This window comes from Sceloporus occidentalis, unplaced genomic scaffold, assembly GCF_023333645.1.
Source record: "Sceloporus occidentalis isolate IW3139 unplaced genomic scaffold, rSceOcc1.0.p SCAF_13, whole genome shotgun sequence".
NCBI classification, from domain to species: domain Eukaryota; kingdom Metazoa; phylum Chordata; class Lepidosauria; order Squamata; family Phrynosomatidae; genus Sceloporus; species Sceloporus occidentalis.
In genome coordinates this window covers 1,508,955-1,522,977 of record NW_028316993.1, presented here as the reverse complement: position 1 = coordinate 1,522,977, position 14,023 = coordinate 1,508,955, and the positions used below count along the sequence as shown (strand labels likewise).

At 44.3% G+C, this 14,023-nt stretch overlaps 1 protein-coding gene across 1 annotated transcript; it reads left to right on the top strand.

The window, feature by feature from the left end:
• The first annotated feature begins 6,592 nt into the window (after nucleotides 1–6,592).
• Nucleotides 6,593–13,999, top strand: LOC149304506 (cytochrome P450 2G1-like). Its single transcript, XM_089478838.1, has 9 exons — nucleotides 6,593–6,782; nucleotides 7,010–7,172; nucleotides 8,220–8,369; nucleotides 8,491–8,651; nucleotides 9,532–9,708; nucleotides 10,888–11,029; nucleotides 11,404–11,591; nucleotides 11,706–11,847; nucleotides 13,075–13,999. The coding sequence occupies exons 1-9, from the start codon at nucleotides 6,612–6,614 to the stop codon at nucleotides 13,254–13,256; spliced, it is 1,476 nt and encodes a 491-aa protein (XP_089334964.1). The 5' UTR covers nucleotides 6,593–6,611; the 3' UTR covers nucleotides 13,257–13,999.
• The last annotated feature ends 24 nt before the right edge of the window (nucleotides 14,000–14,023 follow it).

The window sequence follows — 14,023 nt, the reverse complement described above, 5'->3', positions numbered from 1 at the left end:
AGAATCTTTTGAAGGTCTCTCATTTTAAAGGTGCCTTAAGTTAAGGTCAACTTGATGGCACATAACACTCTGGAGGGAAAGAAAACTTTACCATGCATGTGACACGGGAGAACCTGGGGAATGCAGCTATCATGACTCAAAACAGCCCAGAGGTCAGGATTTGATAACGTCCATCCAAGTAAAACAAAGCAGGTGGAGGGAGTCCCAGAAGAAGGGTCCAGAGAAGCCACAAATCACAAGAATCAAAGACCATGGTATCAGAGCTGGGGAAGATGTCATCCACATGTGGTATCTGCATGCAAAGGGATGTTGTATCCTCTTTGAGACTAACTGAAAGAAAGAAGCATGAACTTTCGTAGACTTGGAACATGCATCTGAGGAAGTAGACTTGAGTCTAGGAAATCTCATGCTACCAACTTCTTTATTTCAGTTAGTCTCAAAGGGATGTGGTGGCTTAGTGGTTAAGATGCCAGTTCTGATGATCCAAAGATCAGAAGGTTGGCAGTTCAAGGCCCGAGTGTCACATGATGGGGGTGAGCTCCTGTCACTACTCCCAGCTTCTGCCAACCTGGCTGTTTGAAAGCATGCAGATGCACATAGATAGATAGGTACCACTTCTCAGTGGTAGAGCATTTTGTTGTTTTTAAAGATGATATAGCAAAAATTGAAGATCACATTCAAGGAAGAGTTTGCAGAAAACCAAATAAGAGTATTGGGAATCCCAATAAGTACTGGTAAAAAACAACAATTCCAGCAACCTTCCCAAGAAAGCCTCCCGAATGCCAATTTTTCTGTCCATTTCACTACAGTCTCTCTTTATTAATGGAGCTAAAGTCTATTCATGTCCTGAAAATATTATCCAGCGAAGGCTGGCTGTTTTTTGTTATGGACCATCGATTAACTTTCATCCCACCTGGCTTCTGCTTGCAAGAGTCCAAGAATTGAATAAATAAAGGAGCAAGTAAATATACTCAAGTGCAAAGGTGAAAATTACAAAGGAGGGAGAGTTCTTCTATACTGCGCCGTTGCATAACTTCAGCTGATCCGAGAGGAAATTCAATCTTCTTTTACATAACTGCAGAAACAAAGCCACTCCTTCAGCTGTTTTGTTTGTCTGCCTCTGGAGGGCTCTTTACAAATTTAAGTTTGCCATGTTGATCCTCCTTCTTAGAAGTTGACAAGTACCTTTTCTAGGTTGGAAGTAAAGAATACCAAAACCGGGCGTGTAATGCAACACTAAAGAAACAGATCTGGTTCCTGAGACCTTTTCACTGGATGGGGTCCATGTGCCAAAGTAATGGTCTTGCATTGCACATGGATGTAAGATTCAAAGGATCAATGGTCTACCTGGGCCAGTTTAGTTTTCAGTGGGGTATGAATGCTCTTCTCGTGTTTTAAAAGAAGTGGGAGGATGCCAACCAGGACCAGGAGTGTAAGCTATTGTGAGAGGATGAGGGGATTGCCCTCCCAGTAAAAATCCCCCCATGAAATTTTCCTTCGGTCTCAACATTTCTAGCATCCCAGTAACTTGAAACTACAGTTGACCATTTATATTCAATTCAATTTAGGCATCCAGAGCAAAGCAGTAGGCAAAGTGACTAAAGGATCCGAACACAGTATATGTAAAAATTCAAGATGTGAACCATTTTCAGTGTTTCTCTGTCTGCAATGCTAGAAAGGTGGGGGAAATTTCATGGAGGGGTCATAATTTTTCTTGCAGGGCAAGTGCCTTTGCCCTGGACACTTGGTTCTTCTGGAATGTGACTTTGGCTGTTTCTGTATATATACTCGACTATAAGTCCACCTTGTGTATAAGTTGAGGGGAGGTTTGGGGGCCAAAATTATGGATTCTGATATAACCTGTGTATAAATCAAGGGTAAAACTTAGGTGGATGTAACAAAGTATGTAAAGCAGTGATTTCCAAACTTTAGTGTTATGTATTTCGGCTCCCAGAAGCCTCAGTCAGCTTGGCCAACAGTCAGGAATTCTGGAAGCTGAAGTCTAAAACATCTTGAGGACCAAGGTTTGGGAACCACTGACATAAAGGATGAAGGAAAGGGAAATGATGCCAAAGCATACCATAATTTCCCTACCCAGGCATTCAAAAAGGCTAGAAGCAGCCCCATGGCAGAGAGAATAGAGATGGTCAGTGCTTCTTTTAGACCAGGGACTCCCAAACTTTGGTCCTCCAGATGTTTTGGACTTCAACTTCCAGAATTCCTGACTGTCCACTAAGCTGACTGGGGCTTCTGAGAGTTGAAGTCCAAAAACTTGGAGGATAAAAGTTTGGAAATCACTGTTTTAGACTAAGGTTGACTAAGCTCTTGCCTTTCATGACTCTACTCAGAGAAGGGAGTGGTTCCTAATTTGATAAAGGTTAAGTTAAAGTACTTACATTGACCCGTGGATAAGTCATTCCAGGTTCTTTAGGTTGATGTTTTGACTGAAATTTCTAGACTTACACGTGAGCATATGCAGTACTCCCAAGTGACGCCTGCTGGAAGTTGCCTTTATGTACACAATGTGCTTTTGCTAATGTAAGATTGCTTGCTTAGAAGAAAAGCTTTCTGTCAAAGATCTCCTCCTTTCCACGCTCTCTTCACATGCCATTCTTTGGTGTGCGCACATGTGTTTGTGTATATAGGATTCTCATCTCCCACAAGAATGGGAGGCAGAGTCCCTGCTGAGTCAGAAGCGGGTAAAGAAGTATGATAAACAACTTGGTAACTTCCCACTTAGCTACTGAGCTCCACACTGCAAAAATAATCCAGTTTGAGACCACCTTAACTGTCCCAGCTCAGTGCTAGGGGATCCTGGGAATTGTAGTTTATTGTGGCTCTCTGACACAGAAGGCTCAATGTCTCACAAAACAACCATTCCCAGAATTTCCTAGCACTGAGCCAGGACAATGAAAGCAGTCTGAAACGGGATTATTTCTGCAAGTGTTTTGGACCTGAGTCGCATTGAGTAAATTAGTGGGTAATGGCAGCTAGGTAGAATTCAAGGGATCCCCTCTCTTACTCAGGAACAAGCGATGGGATGCGGCATATGGATAGCTGCATTGCTGCTTATCTGCATATCTATAATTACCTCCGTGGCTGACTTTTAAAGGAATGCTAGCCAAGGCGATGGACTCTGTTCCCCAAATAGGTTCAGCACCTTTGAAAATTCCTTTAAAACTAAAGTGGGTGCCTCACCCCGTGGATATGGACACCTGCAGTCACTACAGGTGAGAGTTGCAGATGATCTCCTTGTCCTTGCTAATCTAAAATCTAGGTCCTGCAAGGTTTGGATCCACTAGACCATCGCACTTTTTAGCATCCCAAGGTAACCCACAAATCTCCATTTTGCAGTGACTCAGCCTGGCACAGCTGGTTCTCAATTTTGGAACATGTCTATGTATTTACAAAGTGCCACTCTGTCACTGCTGGGAGACCACAACTGTGGGTATATCTGCATTGTGGAAATAATGGAGTTTGGCACCACTTTAACAGCCATGGATGTCTCCATGCTGCAGAATCTTGGCATTTGTAGTTTGGTGAGGCACCAGCACTCTTTTGTCAGAGGAGGCTAAAGACCTTGTAAAACTACAAATCTCAGGATTCCATAGGATGGAGCAACAGCACTTAAAGTGGTGTCAAACTGTATGATTTCTACAATGCAGATGTACCCTGTGTCTTTGTGTATGACAACTAGACTTTTTTTTTGGAGGATGAGTTTTCTCATCTGGGATTTTTGCCCTACCTATCATTGGGCAGTTGAGGGCACTCTTCCACAGGTTTTGAAGGCGTCTTTGGTGCTTTCGTTTTATGTATGTTTTTCTTTCGAACTTCACCTGCTGGTTGCACAATGGACCTTTGCTCTCAGAAAACAGATGGATGGATGGATGGATGGATGGATAGATAGATAGATAGATAGATAGATAGATAGATAGATAGATAGATAGATAGATAGATAGATGATAGATAGATAAAATTAAAAGTTAAAATCTAGGAAAGCAGCTGCCTTAGACTGAAAAGTCCCAGTGTTGTCCAATGCCAGGGATGCACAACATCTCTGGGCAAGGAGACATTTTTCAAATTCAGCTGTTTAAGGACCACATGCCCAAGATTTTATGTTTAATGTGGTTTTTCTATTCCTTTTTGTGCTCTCCAAGGGGCGCCATAGCCGCAGCCGCGTGGCTTTGTGACGCCCCTCCAGCACTGCGTCGTGTAGATGCAGCACCGGAGTTGTGCAATGATGCCGCATGCCATCTGGAGGGGCGCATGGTATCATGATGCAATGGGGGTGGAGTCAGGGTATCCAGCATGTGGACACTGTGCCCTTACTCTCCACTTGCACAGAGTAGGAGTGCAGCCACACATGCACACATTTGGCAATTGTTAGCAGAGGGCCCACCCGTGTAATATCACAGGGATGCAGCCCAGTGACATTACAAAGGGCTGTCTCTAGTCTTGTGGGGGGGGGGGGGGGGTTGGTCCTGAAATCTGAAGGAATGAGTTGCTCCTAACCTGATATCCCTAGCAAATATACCTTTATCTCATAGTTCCCTGTTTATCTGCTGTGACTCAAGGATGCCTTTCTAATCAATTCCATGTGTCAATAGACCTGGGTAATTTCTAGTTTAGCCCTCTCACCCACTGGCTAAAGAGAGACCCTCCTTTTCACTTAACATTCTATGAATGTGGGTGTGACAAGGAGAGATACCTGGGATGAGAGCAACAGGTTGCTCCGAGACAGGAGGACTACAACTCCAAGGAGGCTTAGAATCATAGAATCGTAGAGTTGGATGACCACAAGGGCCATCCAGTCCAACCCTATTCGGCCAGCAGGAACTCACAATCAGAGCATTCCCGACAGATGGCCATCAAGCCTCTAAGGAAGGAGACTCCACTACACTCCGAGGGATTGTCTTCCATTGTTGAACAGCTCTTACTGTCAGGAAATTCCTCCTAATGTTGGGATGGAATCTCGTTTCCTGTAGCTTGCAACTATTGTTCTGTGTTCTAGGCTCTGGAGCAGCAGAAAACAAGCTTGCTCCCTCCTCAATATGACATCCCTTCAAATATTTGAACAGGGCTATCCTATCACCTCTTAAGCTTCTCTTATCCAGGCTAAACATCCCCAGCTTCCTTCAAAGGGCATGGCTTAGCGTGGAGGGCTGTGGGAGAGCCAGGAGAGGAGGCAGGATCTAAGAGGGAGCGGTCAGGGGAGAAGGTAGAAGAGCAGGGCAAGGCGGACACCAAGGGAGGAAGCGGAAGAGGGGACGGTGAGGTGGATGGTGTAAGGGAGAAGGCAACAAAAGGTATCAGAGCAGAGAAAACCACTGCCTTGGTCAGGAGAAGGACGAGGTCAAGAATGGGTAGCGTGGGAGCCGGGGGCTTGAGGAACCCAATAGAGATCTTGGCCGATCATCTCCAAGCTCCCAGAGGTCCTAGTCCTCCAACAAGCTCCAAGCCCATAGCTAGGCCTTTAGAGGCCCTGGGGCAGAAAGTACATCTGCACACACCTGAGTCCTACCATGCACCACAGGCGCCATCTTGGTGCACCGCCATTTACATGGGGCGTGTGTCGATGACGTGGCTCGTGCACCACATCCAAACAATGTGGCACACAAGGCACCCACATGCCATGGAATTTAAAGGGTTTTGGGTTGCCTATTTCCACCTGGGATTGTGGGCACATCTACCCTGTTGAAACAATTCAGTTTGACACCAATTTGAGCGCAGTAGCACATCCTATGGAATACTGGGATATGCCATTTTACAATGTCTTTATCCTTCTCTGCCAAAGAGTACTGGTGCCTCATCAAACTACAAATCCCAGGATTCTGTTGGATGAAGCCATGATAGTTAAAGTGGAGTCAAACGGCATTATTTTTATAGTGTAGATGCACCCTGTGTCAAGCACCTGTACGTTATGGAAGCGAAGTGGCAAGAGATGAAGGAGGTAGGTGGGAAAAGAACGCTTCACCTTGTGTGTATATGTAATTTCAATTCCCATGAATTTCATTGGGTTTCTAAAAATAAGGAATACTCAAATGTGACTTTGCCATTCTCTTCCTCTGAATATAGCCTATAGCAGTGATGGCGAATCTATGACATGCGTGCCAAAGGTGGCACCCAGAGCCCTCTCTGTGGGCAAATGTGCCGTCGTCCCAGCACAGAGTTTGCCAGAGTTTGTTACTAGAAAGCCAGAGGGACATGGCACTTTGCAATAAATAAGTGGGTTTGGGGTTGCAGTTTGGGCACTCGGCCTCTAAAAGGTTCACCATCACTGGCCTATAGCATTTAGGGGGGGGTTGTTTGTTTTTTTACAGTCCTGCACCCAAATATTAACCAGAGCTGACCCTGCTCAGGTTCCAAGATCAGACAGAATATGCTGCTTTCGTGTTGTTTAGGCCTTAGGCAGAATTTTTTCCCCTTTAGTCTACAACATTCTCTTTTAACCCAAACAAAAGCCTATTCCAGCCACCCCCTGGGATGATGAATGCCAACAAACCTGTTTTCTCCTCTGGTCAGGCTGACCAGTTTCAGTTGCATATTGTACATACTGTACTGTGTGTATTGACTCAAGACAACCATTCAGTTGAACATCCATCCTATTCACCATGGAGATCGGAGGGGTGCTGACCATCTTGCTAGGCATTTGCTTGGTCCTCATCTCTTTATGGAGGAGGAGGCACAAAGAGGGGAAGTTGCCTCCCGGACCAATGCCCCTGCCCTTCTTCGGCAACTTACTGCAATTGAAAGTTAATGATACCTTCAAGTCCTTCCTAGAAGTGAGTTGTGTCATCTTTGCCATGAGAAAATATGGGATTGGGCGGAGGGGGGGAGACTCTCATGTGAGTTGTGTCATCTTTGCTAGGTTCATGAGGTGCCTTCATATTTAGTTTCCAAGAGTTCCAGTCATTCAGTGTGCATGTTAAGTGTTCTGGTATGGCTTTACTATCAGAACAGAAGAAAACTCCACATTTACCATTTTTCTGTTGCCCACCTTCTCTTCCAGCTAAAGAACAAATATGGCCCCGTATTCATGGTGTACCTGGGTCCCCGCCGGGTTGTGATTCTTTTTGGGCATGAGACAGTGAAGGAAGCCCTGGTGGACCATGCGGAAGAGTTCAGCGGGAGGGGAGAACTGGCTTCCATTGAAAGGACCTTTAATGGATTTGGTGAGTGGCTTGGATCGCATGTGATTTGCCAGTTGCCAGTGAAGGCCAAGATCCTACATTCTCAGGTATAGGACCAGCGTTCTACATGCAGAACTACAGTATGACCACTGTTACCACTCCAGGTCTCATTGTGCTGTGATAGTCCTTCACGCATAGCCACCCATAGTGGAAAGGAGTGTGACAGATCGTATCACCCCAAGCCTCCAACAGCTAGGAATCCTGCCATTCACCCTGCCCTTATTTTTCCAAATTCTTCCCTTTCTAGAGTGGGTTACTAGGCCTTAGGGTGAAACCTTTAAATATGGACTGGTGGCAGTGTTGTATGGGTTCTTCAGTTGGGTATGCATGGCCTGACTCCAATTCAGGCTTGACAGACAGTCAGAGACAGGTTTAAAACAACAGTAGGTAAAGGTTGATTAAGCATAGCATGAAAAAATAATAATCTCTAATATTCTATTCTGTTGTTGTTGTTGGTGGTGGTGTGTGCCTTCAAGTCATTTCTTACTTAAGGTGACCCTAAGGCAATCTTATCAGGTGGGTTTTCTGGGGCTGAAGTGTGTGACCCACCCAACAGGGCTTCCTTGGCCAAGTGGGGAATAGAACTTGGATCTACAGTGTCCTAGTCCAATGCTCAACTAGGCTCCCCAAATTCATAGGCAGTTCTCTTTTCTTTCTCAAACCCAGAACTCTGTCTCTATTAGTTCAAAACGCGGTCTGTGTCAGCTCAAGGATGCTGGCCGAAGTGTGATGGAACATTGTAACCAGCAGAATGAGAAACTGTGGTATGAACCTGTTGGTTAGTCCCAACTAGAAGGGACACGTTGACTCAAATGCTGAATGCCAAATCAACTCATATGTAAATTCCATTGATCCAGTGGCCCTACATTAATTGGGACTAAACAACAGGGGGCTTTGTTGTAGTACTCCATGAAAGGAGCATGATCCCATCTTCTTCAACATTGCTCCACAGTTCCATCTGGACAAAGGGCTTTCCTTGGGGAGGGAGGTGCAGAGCCTTCATTGTAGACCCCATCCCTCTCTCCCCAGGACTTGCCTTCTCCAACGGGGAACGCTGGAAGCAGCTCCGTCACTTCTCTCTCATCACATTGAAGAATTTTGGGATGGGGAGATGGTCCATCGAAGAGCGGATCCAGGAAGAAGCGCAGTACCTGCTGGAGGAATTCAGGAAAACCAAGGGTTGGTGTTGACCTTGCCCACCTCTTTCCATTGCTTTAAGGAAAGAATATCAGTGACTTTCCTAGCCAGGATTAAACCAGAGTGGCAACCACTAGTGAATCTCTCTTTTGTTCTTTTCCAGGTATGCCATTTGACCCCACCTTCTTTCTAAGCCGCACAGTTTCCAGCATTATTAGCTCCATTGTTTTTGGCAGTCGTTTTGAGTATGAAGACAAGACCTTCCTCTCCTTGTTGGAAATGATAGAGAAAGCCTTCATTGAGATGAGCACCCCTTGGGCACGGGTAAGGGGACACAGCTATCCCTTCCAAATACTGTGACTTTGTTGCATTTTGGAACCTTTTTGGGGGGTGAAGGATGAAAAAATACGTTCCCTGTATAAAAACAACACTTTTGCAGACACAGAAAGTGGCGAGAATCCTACTGAGACACTATGCTAGTGTAAATGAAATTTCCTCCTATGAGAGGCTTAGTTGATCCCCCTCTCTCTGGTCTTTCCAATGGCAAGCAAAGAGCTTTTTATTCAAGCAGAAATTTGACTCATAACGCATGTGACAGAAGAGATGTTTAATACAGCTGTGCACTTATTTGTTGTTGCTGTTGTAGTTGTTGTTGCCATTGTTGTGTACCTTTAAATTAACTGGATGCAAGCCATCTTCAGTCCTACGCAAGGAGAAAGGCAGGACATAAATTAAGACTGGGATCCTATATCATGGCCTATGTGTTATGTATTAACTGTGTAGTACAGGAGCTAAGAAACCTTGCTAGTGAATTGTGAAGATGCATATTGGGGCACAATCAAGGGTGTGCCAATGAGCATCGGTAGCACTCATTGTGTATGGGCATGCCTAGCTGGTATCCCTAATGCTTATTGAGTTTTGCACCATCCTAACTCATGTTTTTTGGTATGCAAAGGGATCTTATAACATCTTTGAGATTAAATGTGCAAAAGAAGTTGTAGCATAAGCTTTCATAGACTTGGTCTACTCTCAGGAAGTAGATCCAGTCTATGACAGCATGCTATGTCTTCCTGCACACAGTTACTCCCTAAGATTCTACAAGATTCTTTATTGTTTCTTACATTTGTTTATCTAAATGCACAAGGCTCTCCTTTTTATGTGGCTGATGGACAAAACCAACAGCAACTGTTGCTCTTCATTCTAGCTCTATGAAATGTATTCTGGCATCATGCAATACTTGCCTGGGAGACATAACCGTATCTATGACCTCCTGGAGAAGCTGAAAGCCTTCATTGCTGAGAAAGTCAAAATCAGTCAAGAGACACTGGATCCCAACAACCCAAGAGATTTTATTGACTGCTTCCTCATCCAGATGGAGAAGGTATTCCCTGTCACCCAAGGAAGAAGGACTCAGTGTTAAAAGTCAAAATCAACTCGATCTGTTCTTTGAGTTTTGGAAACTGGGGAAGATGAAAAAGAAAGAAATAAGGTTCCCAGTTGATCAAATTATTGGTGTATTTGGTGCATCGTATCTTGTGCAAAATAAATATGCAAGGCGGGGATGGAGAGGCAACCAGGATGGTCATGGCGTTAGGGCAGATTCCCTGGATGGGAAGCTTCACATGTTTGGATCCTTTGAGCTGAAAAACCTGTAAGTGATGGGTGCTGGTGGTAGAGGTTTGTAGAATTAGCCATGATATTTGGAGACAGTTTTCTTCCTTGTAAACGACAGCAGAATTTGGGGTTACTCCATGAAGTTAATAGGCAAGATATGGAGATGGTGGGGAAAGGATTGATATGACTTTAAAAAGTGGAAGAAGTATCTCAGTAGTTGTTATGCATGATGGCTACATGGGTCGTCTGTGTTTCAAAGACAAGGCCCCTACTCTGAGTAACTGTCTATGTACACAACTTGTGTAAACAGCTAAGTAAACAGCTTGTGGAAGAAAACTGTTTACCAGAATGAATGGGTCAAACCTGATATGATTGTAACTTAGGATTCTTCTGAGATTCTCCTGGGTTGTCTCCCATCCTTAGAAGCACATTTTGTAATCAAGGAGACAAGATTCCTCTATTGGCTCTTTGCTTTGAAGCATTACCAACATACATCCTGAAATCTTATATGGGGCAATATATTGTTCCACCATAATTGAACTACAAGACCTCACTCTCATCCCTTTCTGCAAAACCTACTTTCCTCTGTACATGCCATAGTCATTTAGTGGCCTCTCCTTAGCCACAGATTCTTTATCCACAGCTTGAACATATCTTTTTATAAGGGACACCATTTGATTATTGCCACTGTATTAAATGTGCCTTGAGCATCCATGGATGTTGGTATCTGGAGGGAGTGGGGGATTCCTGGAACCAAACCCCAGCGGATACCAAGGACCCATTGTATACAAAAGAAGTACACATGCTCCCATAACCCCTAGTAATTCATCAACAATATTCTGGCTTTGGACTCCCATAGATAAGAGAGTTGTATGTCCAAAGATAATAACAACCTCTGCCATGCATTTACTAATTGAAGATCATCTCTTTCTCTCTTCCTTCAAAGGAAAAGGGAAAGCCTTCCACTGAATTCACTACGAAAAATTTGGTTCTCACTGCTCTCAACATGTTCTTTGCTGGTACAGAAACTGTCAGCTCCACTTTGAAATACGGATTCCTCTTGCTGATGAAACACCCAGAAGTAGAAGGTACGAAACTGGCCAAAAATCAAGGGTTTGCTATTAAATAGGGCTTGCACAAGGAAAGCAGGAAAGTTACTGACACGCTCACTGACAAAACTAGACAAATGAAAATCGACATCTGGACCCAATGGGAAACCCACCAGCTTTTGAATTTTACAGGTCATAAGGGAATAGTAGACATCAGTGCCAGCATGAGACCAGGAAAAATGCACTGAAATGACTTTCTCAATTTCTTTGAAACTTTACCATTTGAAGAACTGAGATCTTCAGATCCCATATCCCAAACCAAATCCCGATGGTGCAGTGCCATTCCCATGGCCTGCATATCTTCACTCTCACTGGTTGCTCTTCCTGGAAACATGTTCTCCCTCTCTTTACAGAGAAGATCCACCAAGAAATTGATTCTGTCATTGGCCACAACCGTATTCCTGCTGTGAAGGACAGGATGAACATGCCCTACACAGATGCAGTCATCCATGAGATCCAAAGGTTCTCAAATTTCATCCCCTTGGGATTGCCACACATGGTGACCCGGGACACTGAGTTTCGGGGTTACCTCCTTCCCAAGGTGAGGTGTGAGTTGTTTATATGAAGCCCTAGGGAGATGATGTGCAAGGTCTTCATTGCTTCCCCCTGGCACCCCTTCACTGACAATTCATTTCTCTGTCTTCTCTTGTTCCAGGGCACTAACGTATTCCCCTTATTAGGCTCAGCTTTGAATGACCCCAAATATTTCAGTCACCCTGCGATATTCAACCCTGAACACTTCCTAGATGAGGAAGGTTGCTTTAAGAAGAATGAGGCCTTTGTGCCATTCTCCTCAGGTAGGGCTTCATTGCCATGTTCATTTTGCTATTTATTTTGTATTTATTGCACTTATATGCCACCAAAATGGGAACCAAGGCAGCTGTCATCCATGAGATCTGACTGCAAACTTCTTTCAGAAACAAGAGCAGCTCAACAGGAAGTCCTTCTTTGCGCACAGGGACAGAGGTCTATTGATAATGCTAATAATCACAGTGAATGGCATCGAAAGATGAAATTCTAATGCCACCCAAATGTATGCCAACGCTGCATTTTGTTAGTGTGATGGATTTGGGGCCTGGAAGAGTTGAATTCCAACCGCTGCTCAATATGGGACACACTATGATGGCCTTCATCATCCTTTTTAGTTTAACCTATCCTGAAAAGTTAGTGGGAATAAAATGGGATGTTCCCCTTTCTATACCACAGCAGGAATCATTGAAGAGGGTGAGGATAAGAATTATAGGGCCCATACAGACAAGCCAAAATAAAGCTGCTGTGGGCCACTTTGGAGGTATGCTGTTTAAAGGACACACACATCTTAAGAGTCCAGAAGCTGCGCCAAAGCTGTGCTCCAGTCCTTAGGACTAGAGCATGGCTTTGGCGCAGCTTCTGGTCTCTTAGGATGCATGAATAACTTAAACAGCATACCTCCAAAGTGACCTGGAAAGGCTTTATTTTGGCTTGTCTGTATGGACTCATAGTTTCAATTAGGCTTGCTACAGTGAAAACTGGGTATGGCTTTGGTACTTGTAATGGCTGTATAGAAATGGGAATTTCAGTGGTTGTGACTTGTCACACGGCCAGGTAACAAGCAACGCCTGCTGAAATTCCCTCTTTTATGCAACGATTAAAGGGTTAATATATTACGTCAAGTAGGTTGGTGGAAGGTATGCATGTAACTGTAAAGGGGAATTCCAAGGGTAAAAAGTCTGAATACCACTGAACCCAAGCAAAGTGCTGTTTCCATCCTGGAAAGCAGGAGGAAAGCAGCTGGGGTGGGGTGGCGGCAAACTCATGAACAATCCAATTTGCAGATGTTAAACCAGCAAATGCAGAGGGCCAACTGTAGTATTATTGAATACGGATCTGTAACTCTAGTTTATGGCTCCGTAACTGCAATACAGAATGCCACACTTTATCCATAGCTGTTTATGCCCTCCTGTGCATACAGTACAACATGGACCAAGCCCTCCAACCATTGTCTCACTTTGGTGGCCTGTGTCTGGTTTTTGTTCCATCCCCAGGAAAACGTGTCTGCGTAGGAGAAGCTATAGCCCGCATGGAGCTCTTCTTGTATTTCACCACCGTCCTGCAAAACTTTTCAATCAAATCCATTGTGGCTCCAAAGGACATTGACATCTCTCCCCAGATAAGTGGCTTTGGGACCATTCCTCCTGCGTATGAGATGTGTTTGGTGCCTCGCTGATCTTGCCATTGAGGTGGTGTCCATCTTGCATGGATGCAGGGGAGGAAGGGCCTGCTCACAACTTTTCTCCTCTGTGTCTCTTGAGAATCATTCACAAACACACACTTCTGGCATTGTTTTAACTATAGTCACTGTTGTAAATGGAATTCTGGAAAAGATGGGCCTGCTAGGCATGTCACCATTGAGATCGTTCTTGTGGCCTCTCCAGTTTGAAAAGGCATTTATACCATTTTTAAATTGCACATTCATCATCTTTGCACAGATCTGTATAGTATTCGTTTTTGTATTGCTCTTGTCTTGATTGAATCTGTCATTAAGCTGCATGTAAGCAAACAGTCTTCCTTAAGAAACTTTTCTTGTGATTTAAGCTTATAAAAAAGATAATCATAAAAGAACCATTTCCAATTTTTAACCTGTTCCTCTGTGATTTTTATTTTTTAAAAAGGCTTCCTCCAGTGAGGTGGCTAATGCTATCTTAGGGGAAAGTATCTGCTTAAATTTTACCAAACTTGTAAAAAGGCCTTTGTAATACAGTTCATCTGCGCCGTACGTGGGCGCACCATAAGCAGCTTTAAGCATACATTGAAGCCACGTGGCAATCAAACAAATGGTGTGCGCGCCCATGGCACATGCACCGTGCCATGAGCACGTGCCCCCATTGTTTGCAGTTTGACACCACTATAGGTGCTGTAGCTCCGTCCTGTGGAATACTGGGATTTGTAGTTTTACACTGTCTTTAGCCTTCTCTTTCAGTGTGCTGGTGGCTC